General features: G+C 35.5%; 1 protein-coding gene across 1 annotated transcript in view; it reads left to right on the top strand.

Moving 5' to 3' along the window:
* LOC122177719 (pseudouridine 5'-phosphatase) overlaps positions 1-14836 on the top strand; it is a 59688-nt gene that overhangs the window by 10758 nt on the left and 34094 nt on the right. The window contains exon 2 of the mRNA XM_042867373.1: positions 14365-14583. Coding sequence (XP_042723307.1) covers positions 14365-14583 — 219 coding nt within the window. The remainder of the gene's footprint in view (positions 1-14364; positions 14584-14836) is intronic.

Raw genomic sequence — 14836 nt, 5'->3', positions numbered from 1 at the left:
AAACCTCCCTATAGCATTATGCTGGATTAATAAAAAGTAGTTTGCTTTTTGGCTTTGCGGAGATGGAGCCGCAGAGAACGTGTAGCAGTGCAATAAATTTTTATTTTTAAAAAATTAAAAACAGCATTTCATAGGAAATATATCTCAGGGAAATGAAAATACTTGATCCACTAAGATCTTGCAACATATCCAGTTTTTACATCAATGCCTAATGAATTGGTATTATTTTTAGTTTAACCTTAAGTTTTTGTGAATGAAGAATAAAGAGCAAGAGGTAGCATTTTTATTTTGGTATGTGTCTTTTTGTGTGTTCTAGAACTCTCAAATTTTTATCTGGCAGTTGATTGCAAATTGTACATTATTGCAACATTTAGTTTGTACAAATATCTGATTCACCACTGACTTTGTACAGTTTTCCCATTATCATGACTTCGACTGTTTTCAGAATGGAACTGAACATTTTCCTTGTCCATTTTTTGGAACCTGTTACAGAGAGCAGGTTATTAGTGTGTGCATTTGGAAACACTGTAGAAGAAAAAGGAAAAACTGAAGCACGTATTTTATGTATGTGAAAGAGAGGATATGTTTTATTCAAAAAATGTCTTAAGGTAATGAATGAGTGGCTTCTCAGTAACTCTGAAACTGCAAAGAGAAACGCCCTAACATTATGCAAAAACTTTTCTGAGGAAATCTCTTTCTATAAATGAAAGTTAATAATAAAATTGAATTCTGTAATTCTACATTATATACCTTTGTTTTCCTTAGTCACTGCTCACAGAGTTTACATTTCAGAATCTGTGTACCTGATACCTCTTTGCATTTGCCTTGTATATAGCACCTTCCCCTCACTCCACCCTGCCAACACCCAGCAGTCGTGAAAAATGCTTAAATTGAGTGTTGGTGTTTCTTATTCTCCCTTCTCATTACCTTAGTTAATTGAGTAAAATCTATATGATCTAATCAATTTCTACTAATAGGGAAAAAGAATATCCATTACAGCAAAACCATGGAATTTATTCCAGTATTTATCCATTTCCATTTCTAATATTGTAGTCATAACATGAAATAGATTGACATTTTCTTTTTCTTTCTTCTTGCAGCTTTCATGGAGCTAAAACAAATGTTCCTTTTTGATCCAGCTATTTATTTATATGTAGAGATTGTCAGAATGCATTTTTTTTTCCTCCATGTACTCTTCAGCAGAGATTTTTTACCTTTCACTTGCAGTTCTTACACTATCTTTGCATATTGGAATTGTTAGCGTCTGCTTTATATTATATATGTATGTTCAAGAAATTACGTTTAGTGAATGTTTTCTTTTGAGACATACTTTAAAATAAGGTTAATTATATTTAAAATATATATATACATACTTCCAGTACACTTTCCGGACTGGATCCTACATTTCCTTTCCTCCTATTTCATCAAAGCAGTCTTCTTGTTCTATGAATAGCTGAATAGCTGATTGATAGTAAATCTATATCCTGGCCTGATAATTTGCATTTGTTTAATCGTATCTTGCATGTGTGGAGTCAGTCTTGGAATAGTAGACACGAGAGCTTTATTGGAAATGTTTTGTATTCTAATAAAAAAACAATAATGTGACTGGAAAAGTGTTTTATGACAGTATTGTTTGAAAACTGCTTCCAAGTAAGACAGAGAAGGCTAATAGAATAAAAATTGTGGAACATCAGAGATTTCTTGTAATAGGAAACTACAGAGATTTGTTACCATTAGAATTGAAAGATAAAAAAGCATCAGCTCTTAAGAACAGAATGGAGTAAAGTTTTATGGATCAGTCTTATATTAATGATTTCTAGCTGTTATTTTTTCCCATGCCTTTTCAGGTGCTCATCAGAGAGATCAAATTTTTTCCACATTTCCTTAAACTTCTCACCACTTCCGAAGTGTGAAGTTCCCTGCACTGCACTTCAGGCACAATTTGCTCATTTACAAGCAGAGTGATAGCAAATTGTTGCTATGGAGCAAAGCATTCTTTTTTTTGTAAATCTAATTTCAGGTTCGTTACTATGGAATTGGAAATGCCTGCCTTATTTAAGGTATTTATATTTAGAAACAATGACTTTGATTGCTTCCTGCTTGTACATTGTACCTTAATTGATTCAGGAGATTTGTTGCTAATTTTGGGTAATGAGTGAGTGAAAGACTTCTGGATATTTTCCTTTATTTTTTTTTTTCTTTTTTTTTTTTTCTTTTTTCTTTAGTCTTTGGATAAAAGGAAGGAAAATGGGGCTACTTTTGGAAGTAAAGCAGGAATGCTGTTTGCGTACTTACTGGGCTTATGCTTTGCCAGCCCATGTTCTGCAAGTGTTGTTGCAGTAGGACTAAGCACACCCCAGTGACGTAACTCCTGCTTCAGGCTTATTAAAGATAAACGGTAGATGAGTGAAGCTGCTTGTTAATTAAGACAAAAAACTCTGACTTTTGCTCACAGAACTGTGGTAGAAGAAAAGAGAGATTGAGTGAAAAAGGAATGGCAGCTAATCCAGTCAAGAATATCTGCTTTTATTTTAGCACATTAATTGCATGGAAGAATGAAATGATGGACTACAGTTTCTTGCATTCTTTGAGTCTCTGAAGGTGTATTTTTTATTTCATTTAGTAGGATACACAGCAGTGTTTTTTGTAATTCTAAGCTGTCACATTCAAAACACAGTCATAACATAACATTTCCATTATGCCCAGAAACACTCTCTACTAAAATAAGATTCAACCTTTCCCCTCTGAGATAGCTGAAAATATAACCTTAATAGCTGCTGTCAAAGCATCTTCTATCAGCTTCGTATTTTTCCTATAGCCCTCATATGAATTGGGTTCACCAAGGTGCTAGCGAGGTTCTTGTCTGCAACCTTTTGTAATCACTGTATTCTTCCAGGATTGCAGTGTCCATGATTTTTATGTTTGTTTGTTGTTGTTGGTTTTTTTATAAGACATCCATGGTATTCTTATTTTTTCCATGTTTTAAACAAGCTGGAAGAAGTTAAATAAATAAATTTTAATGTTTGAAGATCTTATGCTAGTTTACAGTTATAATTGCCTTCAAGTGTCATAATACTGGCTCAGTGTTGTGCAAAACCTAGACATCAAAGGAGAATTGGTTCTCAGTCATGTTCTCTCTACTAGGAAATGCCACTCTAGAAAAAGTTTAATATTTATGTGCAAGTTAGGACTGGTCCAGTATATCCAGTGCATTTTGGTACCCAATGCGTGCCGAATTTTAGTCTCTCTAAGGGCACTTCTGCTGAAATATAATTATTTTTGTGTACAATAGAGGCATATTGATGATTTCCACCTCCCTCCTCTCTTCCCCTCCCCCCCCCCAATGGAGATCACTGAAATGGCTTCAGACTGGGCTGGTTTTAATCCATTTCACAGGTAATAATTTGCATTAGGTATTTAATTTTGAAATGTCTCCTCCATATCTTACGGGAGCTAATGCATGCCTCACATTTGTTGTTCACTCTCCCAAGTCAGTCTGCATCTTCTGTATTAAGTAGTGACTATGTATGATGAGAGGTAGTGTTCGTTGACAGACGATACAACCTAGTGCACAATTTTCAAAACTGAAGCCAAGCTCAAAACAAGTTTTTTCAGTTAAAAAGGAATACTGTATTCACTATTGTTATTGTCAGTATTTAGTAGTATCACTAGGCAGACTTCTTCATTTATGCAGAGAGTCTAAGACTTTCAGCACAGTTTTTAATATGTATTGGAAATAAAACTATAAAGCACTTTAGTAGCAGGCTGTGGGATGTCTTGAGAGTTATTGTGTGAATATTCATGAAAAAAATATATATTAAATGATTGCTATTACACACTGAATTGTACAGGTGGCAATTTACTGGGGAATATTCCTACAAAAGAATACTGATGCAGTTCAACTGTAGTTGAATAGCAGGTCTTCATTTCCTACATGCAGGAAAAGTTCCTCTTGTAATGCAAGGTAAGCTCAGCGCACAGCATTGGCTGGAGTGCAGATAGTGTTTAAGCTCAAGCACAAAAGCATTTAGGTATCTGTGTATCACTGGATTCGGGGAGATTTAGTTGTGAAAAGCTTTCCTGGCCAAGTGTAAGTTTTTACTTTGTGTCAGTCATAAAGCATCTGATTATAGTCTAGAACAAAGTGAAGTCTTTGGTAGTTCTGTGGTGTTAGGAAACAAACAAACAAAAAAGCGGATAAAATAGCAGTCATGACACTCCACTGCTTAACTCTTTGTGTTTCTTCTGTAGGCTGCTTGCTGTCTTTGTAGCCTGTTAAGATATGCCTCTTTTTTTACCAGGAGTCTGGAGAAAAGAAAGGGGGAAAAGGCTTGCGGTCACCATGTAAGATAGCGATAATGGCCTGAACTCCAATCCTCAGCTTCCCATGTAGGAGACAGGGGTTGTAGTCATACAACTTCAGTGAGCTCTCTGGCTTCTCTAGGTAAAATTCCACATTTATATGGTGTTAGAAGTACCCTAAACTGGTACCTGTAGAATAATTTTGAGGTTTCATCTATGATTTTCAGACGAACAGTGATTTCAGCTCATAAAATGTAGTTTTCGGTTTCCTCTGTCGCACTTACCACATGATTTGCATGTATGCACATCTTTTTTTTTATTACAGTGGCTAAGGTTAGGAGTTCTTAGCAAACTGCTTTTAGGGAGATAATGTGGGTAGGTCGTGCAGTATTTCTCAAACTTTCTCCTATAATGTAGGCAGTCAGGCAAGATCAAATATCCTCCCTTGGAAAATCAACCACATTGATAATGTTTTCTCTGCTTAAATATTATGACCACAGAGAATTTACTTTATCAGCTGGTTTACTTCAAGTTTTTTAGATGCACTTGAGTGGAAGGAAGAGATTAGCTTTATTAATCTATAGTCCTTTACACATCCCTTGTGGCAGTATATTTTTGACACATTGCTGCAATTAAGTTTAGAACATTGTTCAAGGCTACACTGGAAAAGTATTTTTCTTCTCTATTAAAGTCACTCTGTCTTTTGAAGTGTTTCCACTATTTAGGAAATTGGCTTTTGGGGCAGTATTCCTGTGAGTGATTTAGAAATATGTAACACTGGAAGTCAAACATGTTGAGTTCTCAACTCGCCTAAATCTTTGCGTATACGTACCTCTCCTGGGCAAGGAAAATCTTCCTGATAATAAGGAAATTGGTATTTGGAGAGAATGTGGTGTGCTGAAGATAATTTTCATGCCTTTTTAATTTTTTTTTTCTTGTAGGAGGGAATAAAGTTTTCTAACTCTTTTCCCCTCTCCTTCAGATTCCTTTTTCCATTGTTTTCTGCTTCAGATTATGAGTTAAGCAAAACATTTCTGGCATATTTGTTCAGGGAAGGTTATGTTATAGCTTTTCCTAGAGAGAAAGTACATCTTAATTAAGATATTTTTTTTTCTTCTGCTAACGTCAGTAACATAGCAACCCTTTTTCTTTCATCTACCTTACATGGTGGTTTCATCCAGGTGCCTTGGAGCATCTCACTTCAAGGTAACATTTAAAATCCTGTTTTGCATTCCTAAAGACAATACTGTAGCCATGTGTTGTCAGCAGTGAATCAAGAAGATAAACCCTGTTGGTGAAAGGCTGAGTTCACTGTAAGCCTGGTGTAAGCTGTTCTTCCAGGAGCTAGTGATTGCTCTTCTGGGTGAGAATCGTCCTTGTATTTTACTGTTGCCATGTTGTAGTTGTTCATATGCTAATCAGAGTATAACTATGACTTGTCACATGCATCTTAAAAATCCATGCCTCTGTTAGCTGTAGGTTTAGCCCTAACAAGCAGATGTTGGCACCATGTCAAAAGCTTTTTCATGGTTGTCTTTTCTTTTTTTTTTTAAATGCTTAAGGGTCTTCATGAATGCCTAAGAGCATATCAGCATATCAGATAGTTTCTATGATAGTATCAATGTCTTTTCTACTTTTAAACAAATTAGGTGTTGTCACATAACTGATGCTTAATAAGTGTAGTTTTAAAATGTTTTTAATTATGTCATATATATTGTCTGCCATATCAAATTGGGTTACCTTGTTTACTTGAACTGAAATACAGATTTATCTTTAGTTTCTCATTTGCTCTGCTGTACTGGTGGTGGAATATTTTTTTTTACAACACCATGTCAGGAAAATATTTAAATGATTTATTCTCAAACTGTTTCTTTCAGTTCCCTATGGCATTTAAAAAAAAAAAAAAAAAAAAAAAAAGGTAAGGTGCATATGTGAATACAAGATTGCATTAAGATATCTGCTTTATTAGTGCAAACTAAGAACCTTTTGAATTTATTCAGAAGCTTCTTCCCCACCCTATTCTCCAAAAGCTTTTTCCCCACTCATTCCCCAAAGAAATAAAATATTTCTTTGCATACAAAATGAGAAATAGACTTCCTCTTTAGCTCTGTAGAAGAATTTTCCTAGTATAATCCCAGGGGGGCAAATATGTGATGCTTCTTTGGGCACAGCTCTATGCAGCTATTATTTTTTGGATACTAAGCTTACTTTCCTTTTACGCCTGTTAACAATAAGTTGAATTAGTGGTAAGATGCATTGTATCAGAGAAGGACAAACAGACTGGCAGTGCTTTAACTGAGTTAGCCAGTGGCATTGTGTTTCCTTGGACTTAGTGAAGTAAGCACTGTGTAGCATAATGGTATATCTTGGAGTGTACTTCTATTAATATTCCAGTACAACATAAGAAATAGATTTGCAAAAATTAAAGCTCCAAAACAGACTTCCTGCTCTCTACTAAAATGAATAATGGATCATTTCAATGATTTTAAGTGCTAATCAAAAATATAATGATTTGCAAATCATTGCTCAAATCGGAGCAATAATTTTAATTTTCAGCAATTATAGTCATTACATTTTCTTTATCTTTCAGAAATTGCAGTTTATCATTTATGTAAAATGGTTTACAGAATAAACTTCTCCTTGTGATTTTGAAGCAGCTATTACTTAGTGCTTCCTGGTTATCTTCATATACGTTTTACTAACCTTAAGCTTTAAGTTACAGTAAGATAAACTTAATAGTACTTATGAAAGTAGATCAGTCCAAAGTTTATAAGACTTGGATACTGTAGTAGAGTTTCATTTGACTGATTCCATGAGCAGATTGCATTTGGATTCAGCCTCCTTGACTGTGGACACCAACACCCCATGCCTTGAAATTGAGGCATGGCTCAAATTGTTTGATTGAGCACACATAGAAGTGGTGTTTATTTCTTTCTGTGACAGTGACTGAAATGATTGCCTCTGTATGGTGACAAATTTAGTTTCATTTTTTCCATAAGCAAGTTCATTTGGAAGCAACAGGGGGAAATGATATAGCGAAGAATAGAACATTCTTGTTCCTTCAATCCTCTGGAGGCCCTCTTTGCTAAGGTGTTTCAACCCACAACCCTTTGTGCCCTTAATTCAACAGGCTCCGGGTTGATTTGGATTCACTGGCTATCTCTCATCTAAGTTTTATTGTTTAAAAGGCAGCTGATGCCTTTAAAACACCTCTCCCTCACCCTCAACAGTTTCTGCGTGTATTGTATACACACATCATATGTAACAAAAATCTATTGAGATGTTAGAGAAGTTGGCTTAGATCCTAAGGATAGATTGAAAGGTTCAATCTCATTTTCTGGACTAGTGCTGTAACTGCTAGGCTATTGTGCAGAAAGCAATTTCTGTTGCGTTTCTCATCCACCCTCTTGCTAAGCTGCTGTAAGTGATTCTGTGGTCAGCTGTTACACTGCTGTTTTCTTCAGCTTTTAGCCATCACAAATAGCTGTAGTTTTGCATTTTTAAGCTAGCTCTCTCAGTGATGCAAGGATGAATGGAAAGGTGTTGGGAGGGAACTGCAAGACATATTACAAGACTCTTGTCTACTAAAGATTATTTAGAAACAAAAATCTTAATTCTTCTTCCCCCTTTTAATGGTTGTTTTGCTTTCTCAGGAACTTTCATCTCTAATTCTCCAGTGGTTCTGGATGGTTTGAATTCCGTTTTGCAATTTTAGATTTGTTCCAGTGTCAGTTATATAGTTGCTTAATGGTTTTTGCATTGTTTATGCTGTTTTTGTCCATCTTGTTTGAGTGCTGAAACTAAAGGGGAAAGGTTCAGATTCCATCTGAATGAAATGCTAAATGAAAGAAAAAGAATGGAGAATGAATTATACTCTGTGTTTTTTCAGTGGAATAAACTATTGCTACTTCAGTGACTGGTTGCTATAATGCTGTTGAATTTTTTTTAGGTATTAGTATTTTGCCATTGTAGTAATTTTTTTTTTTTTTTTTTTTTTTTTTGAGATGGAACTGTAATTGATAAACTTTTTGTGGATAGTATCTTGCATTACTTTTTGGCTTAAGAGAATGTCTTATTCTAAGTTTGTTGTTCACAGGCTGTCAGTTTTGTATTCTTTTTCTGCTTATGAAAAGCACCAATAGGATCTTGCAAGGTTTGTGGATACTTATATAAATTTTATCTTGGCAGTGACATTTCATAAACTCTGTGATAGTCCATGTGCCATTTGGAAATGTGTGTTTCTGTTTCATATTCACATCCATGTTTATAAGTACTGGTCCAACTTTGTGATCAAACAAGCGAAGCACATGTACTGCTTGTGGGGAGAGATATACTGCAGAGCAGTATGCTTGTTGATGAATCTCTTTAGAAGACAGAGCCCTTACTAAGAGACACTTGTTCCCTGGCTTTTATGCAGTGCTGCAGCAATTGTGCTCCTGAGTCTCATAGACTTGGCACAATTCAGCTATTAGTGAGCTGATCAGCTCTACCTTTAATAGGCTGGAGAGGGAAAAGGACTGTCAGTTCATGATTTTGCATGTCAGTGTAGGTGGGCATGAAGCTTGGAGGACTATTGATTGAGTTTTGCATGTGATAGTTGACAAGACTTGACAAAGTTAGTCTTTCTTTTGGGAAATCTGTCACTATTTTGACTTTGCCAGTACTGCATTTATATCCAGTGTTCTTTCCCGCTTCCATTGATATAATGGGAGGAAAAAAAAACAAACACAAACACAGCAAGGAAGGCCTCTGCTACCTTATATTCAGAAATGACAGAAAATATAAATATGCTTTTATTATTTCTATAACTAGAAGAACAATCTTACATACTTTTTTGAATGCTCATTTCTCCTATCATTTCAGCAGCTGCACGGATGTGTTTGCAAGTTAGCACTTGTTTACTGTGCTTTTTGCAACTTTGTGACAATTAGCACAGTAACGTTTCCACTTCTATAATTATATTATGGTTTATAATTATATTTTGTGCCATAAATGAACACTTGCATGGGTTCATATGTTGTTGCATATCCTCTGGGATTTGAAGGAGCATTGTGAAATACTAATAGGAAAGCAAAATCATAGTAATATGTGTAAATTCATTCTGTGTTGATGACAAAATCTTATGAGGTTTTCTCATATGTGGGCCAAAATTGTGATAAGAATGACCATTCAAGTTTGAATTTGTCTTAAATGAATACTTAAGATGATTCTCTTCCACACAGAGAAAAACCTGCTTCATGACTATGGACATAATAAACCTTTTGCTGGAATTAAAATTTCCTCTTTACCTAACAAGCTCTCTCTCCTCTATCAAAATAAAAATCTTGGCAATTTTAGTCTGGATCTGATTTTGGCTTACTAGAAAGTATTGAATTCATAGGATTGAAGTTCTGTTTACTTCTAGCTTAAATATTAATCATAGATATATTGCATCAAGGGAATTTGTAACAAAGATTGGATAGTTTATTCAAACTCAAAGCGAACAGCTAAGATAAACTTTTATGTACTTGTACTAACCTTATTTCCTTGATAAGCTGGAGATTATTTTAAATGTGTTATAAAATTACTTGCAGACGTTCAGAAGTCATACAAAAAAAAAGTTCCTAATTCATTCACAAAGTCATAATTTTCTGTCTTAAGCCATGTTGTATAAGTAAGCAGTGGTGAAACTGAGGTTTAGATAAGAATTGGTGACTGCTGTACCCTTAACTTAGGTAGGCCTGCACTTCTAATTCTGACTGCAGTGATTTGAACAGCTCATACACCCATGTCTTCCACTGTGTCTGTTGCCAAGTGACCTACAGACCTTTCTGCATGTATGCTAGCATAATTTTTTTTGCTCAATCACAAGCTGAGCAATCTGGCACCTATGTCATTCTTGTCACTTTATTTGTATTTGTTATGATTGGGTTTTACACACTGTAAACAGCATCAGTGGGGATGCTTTTGCTTTTTGTGTAGAACAATTGATATAAAAATGACTGCAAGATGATATGTGGTTGGGGAATGCATGTCAGTCATTCTCAGTGAACTGTGGTTAGTGGATGAGCAGTGCATCATGCTGATGATGTCTGTGTAAAAGATGCACCAAGGAATGACAATTGGAAATATTAAGAATATTTTGAAAAGCAGGAGACAATAAAGCTGAAGTTAATACATTTGCTGCCAATTTCAGGGGCTGAGAAATCTTGCTTTTTTTCCTCCTGTTGGAACAGACCACAGCCACATGTGTTTTGCTGTGTTCTTGATAAATGTTCCTAATGTGAGCTAGCAGCTGGGGTCAAATTCACTTTCATAAACATATATGTTTATCACAATTTGGGTTGCTGTATAGCACCTGGCTAAACCTCCAGCTACTCTTGCAGTCTGGTGTGGGCCTCATTGGCTCTATGGATGTCTGGACGTATTAAGATACCGCTAGATGCCTATATTGATGTGCTTGAATTGAACTTCAATTTCTTTATAGTAATTTCATTTATAGTCATTTCTTTATAGTCAGCAATAGTTTCTGACTTTACTTAAACATTTGTAAATCAGCTTTTGTGGATTATTTCTTGTTACAGTTGGGTGAAAACCTAGCTTAGCTTGTATGTATGACGGGTCTCTCCTGTTCCTGACATACGGTGATATGGTTAGCTTGTAGTAAGGTAAATATCCATACTGCGTAAGCAGACTGTGAATTTACAACTCTGTTCCCTTCTCCCTCTCCTCTCTGGCCACAGAACTGTGTGGTCACCCACTGTCAGAATGATAAGTGCAATAGAGATACCAAGACTCAAGTGTGGGGGACTCCAATCAATGTCTGATTAAGCCCATCAGTGTTAGTATTTCCCAGCTGCTGTGTCACTAGGATGTGGTGACCCCTGTCTTTAAACAGGGAAACATGAAAATACACATAGCACTGCCTGGTGTTTTAAAGTCAGGCAGCTCCAAGCCCTAAGTGGGACTTAGGCAGGAATTGCTGCTAGAGAGCAAAGCCTATGCTGTCCCATGGCCGAGGATGCCTCCACCAATATCTTACTCCAAGGACTGAATGACTCAGGATTTTCTATGTAAAGTCTGACTCCAGGTCATGAGTATAATGCATGCTGATTGATAGGAATTTGGATCTGAAAAGAATTCAGGTGACTGAAAGGTCCATGTAACACCAAATTTTAGAAAATCTGTGGAAATATAGGCAACGCTAAGAGCTACAAATTATATACAATAACCTACACTGATTGTTAATTATTTTATGCAATGATAAATCTCTAATTATGACCACAGCCCTCAGTCTGAGAAGAAACCCTAAAGAATGTGCTGGTCCTCTGTATTGTCAGGTCACAACTGATTAGTTTTTTCAGATCTCCCAGACTTGAATTTGTATAGGTATTTAGTTACTGCTGTGTGGTTATAAGAGGGGTGTACAGATTTTTGTTTGTTTAGTCAAAAGGATTGCATGTCTTTAGCTGTTACGCTTATCCAAAACCTGTGTCTTTTCCAGTAGTAGTCTTCTCAGATTCTGATTGGAGGTTGTGTGGTGTATGTGTGCAGTTGGGGTGTAACTTCTATTTCCCAGATTTCATATTTTCTTTCTGTGCTGTGTAGCAGCTCGTGTCTGTTTGAGCAAGTGAAATACAGAATGGGAAGGAAAGAAGGCTTTCTGATAATCTGCTTATTTAAGCATTTGTGTTGCTTTAAGCACAAGTGAGACTAATTCACATTTAAATTAAATATATGAATGATTATTTGTATACTGACCAGAGTTTTTTCCTTTTTTTTTTTTTTTTAGTTATTATTTCTATTGGCGTCAAGAGAACTAATTTCCAATGCAATGCAAGTAGCATAATATTTAATTATTTTAATAGGTTTGACACAAGGTTGTTTATAAGTGCTCTTTGGTCTGCGAACTTCACCATTATCTAACGTGTTTTAGTCTGTAATCTAGACATTATTAAGCATTTATTTAAGAAGACAAGATTTTGTTCTCAAGTATATCATGTGATATTTAAATGCGGGAGGCTATTAAATTGAGTAGCTATACAGTTGAGTCATTCACTTTCAAACAGATTAATGGAATGATTGTACAGGCAGGAAAAAAAAAAACGCCTTGCTCTGCAACTAGGTTTTTAATTCCTTGTTTCGTTTTATTTCTGCATAGTTTGCTGTGTGTTGCTTAATAAGATGAGGATTAATTTTCAGTTTCAATTTTCAACTTAGGGTCAACAGTTGACCCTAAATGATGTACAAGAAAAATCAATACATCTGAGAAATAGAAGGAAAGAACTGTGAAAATTGAAACGTTTTGTTCTTAACTCACCTTCTCAGCTTGCTGGCAGTGTATTACCTGGCAGTGTAAAGCAAACAAGGTTTGTTTTTTTTTCTTCCTGGTGCTAGCCAGCTTATCGCTTTTTAATGCCAAGCCAGTTGTGTTTCTTCTGATTCAGATGCATAGTGTGATGCATTTGATGTGTGTTTTATGACTTTCTAGGTTACTCCTAACATTTTCCCATTAAGTATGATTGGCTGAGAAGCATTTGTACATCAGCTGTTATTATTTTTCTCTTATATTTGTGCAAAGAACTTTTTATAAATAGTTTGCTACTCTGTTGAACAGAGCAGACAGGTGCACTGGTTCTCTAGCTTTTCTTTTGGCTCAACATCTTTTCTGGTTATTGAAGGAAAAGATGAAAGAGATTGTTCTGGCAGGCAGCAATGCATGTCTTCTGCACTGTTATGTGGTCACACAATGATATAGGTGCAGTGATGTTTCTCATTTGATTTCAGATCAGAACCATCTGCTGATCTCGGGACAAGCAGATTACTAGGTTAAGCAGTGAGCATTTGTCAGACTGCAGAGGAAGGTCACTGGGTATACTGTAGCCGTAGGCTCTGCTTTTCTTTCTTCATTGTCTTTTTCATAGTACCTGTATTGTCTTACAATTTAAATGCTGTTGCTTACATCCTAAGTATTCAGAAAGTAAGGCAAGGTGCCCATGAATAATTTCAGTATTTTATTTTCCCTGTAAAAATATTTTTGCATAGCAAAAGATATGGTGACAAGATAAGTCCCTGATCTCTCTAGACAAATGTCATAAATGCAGCTACTTTCTTTCATTACTTTTGTCTTTCACTGCTAACATGATAATAATAAGCAGTCCTTTAGAGGTACAGAAGGCAAAAAAATGCATGAGAAGGAAATTAAAGGATGGGTAACAACAGTAGTTTTGTTCCAAATGAGACAACTCAAAAAGATAAACAGTCTAGTAGAAATACCACTGTTCAGGATCGTAAAAATGAAATCAAGAGCTAAAAGGACTTTTCTTCCTCTGTGTGGTGTCAAATTAAACGTTATTGACCTCCTTCAATGATTTATCGTATGGAGAAGACAGGAAGGATTGTATACTGTTATTTAAAAAAAAAAAAAAAAGAAAAAAAAGAAAAAAAGAGTTTTGAAACAATAAACACCTTTCACTGGCAAAATTCAGCCTGAAGTTTACTCTTGCCAGAACCCCCTTGGAAATCCAAGAAATCAAGTAGGTGTGTTCTGCTTGAGTAATCACATGTAAATGCAGATATGCCAGCAGCACTATAATAATGACTGTAGTGTCTTTTGAAAGCACTCTGAAGCTTCTGTTCAAAGATCCTCTTAAATAATTAATTTTTTTTCCCAATTTACGTGCAATATGTAATGACATCCCTGAGAACCAGATTTCCTTCCTTTCTTTTCTTTCCCATTCAAGGAATAAGTACAGCATTTTAATTAAGTCAGTGGTTGCTAACCTGTAATGTAAACTGCCAGTGGAAAAGAAAGTTGATGGAAGAATAGGTCTAGATAGTTCTTTGTTGTAAACCTCAGTAACCTTTTCTGAATATAGAAGGGACAGCTTGAAGGACCCACATATCTCTGAAGTGATCATAGAAGGCTGGCTTTCTCTCGGTGAAACAATATACTTTCTTATTCCTGGAAGAGTGCTGTATGATCATTTACACTATCCTGTTTGTTAAGACTGGCTGGTCAACTGGCTGCATGTATTTGTAATCTATTGTTGTTTCTTTTTTTGTTTCTTTGTTTTTTGGCAGATACTGAACGTCTCTATACATTGGTATTTGAAGAGATATGTGGGCGTTTTGGAAAGACCTATACTTGGGATATAAAATCATTAGTCATGGGTAAAAAAGCACTAGAAGGGGCACAGATTATTCGAGATGTTCTAGATCTTCCAATAACCAAAGAGGAGTTACTACATGAAAGTAAAATGAAGCAGGAGAAGATATTCCATACAGCTGAATTGATGCCAGGTATGCTTCTCTTTAGTATTTATAAACTGCTTATGGAATTAGCTAACTGCTAGCCAAAGTAGAATTTTTTAATCTGATGTCAGTAAAAGTTCCTCTTAGAGACTCAGTTTCATCTCTCTTGCTTTAGCAAGTTTTATTCAAATCTGTTACTTGTGAAAGATATTTTGTCTGTTAAAAGTACTGATTTTTTTTTTCTTATTTACTTGAAACAGCTGCTCTTTATGTGTTTTAAGTACAGAATAAAAAGCAATGT

The sequence above is a fragment of the Lagopus leucura genome, unplaced genomic scaffold (assembly GCF_019238085.1).
Source record: "Lagopus leucura isolate 7727_CA_CO unplaced genomic scaffold, USGS_WTPT01 Super-Scaffold_100001, whole genome shotgun sequence".
NCBI lineage: Eukaryota > Metazoa > Chordata > Aves > Galliformes > Phasianidae > Lagopus > Lagopus leucura.
This window is presented reverse-complemented; position numbering and strand designations above follow the sequence as displayed.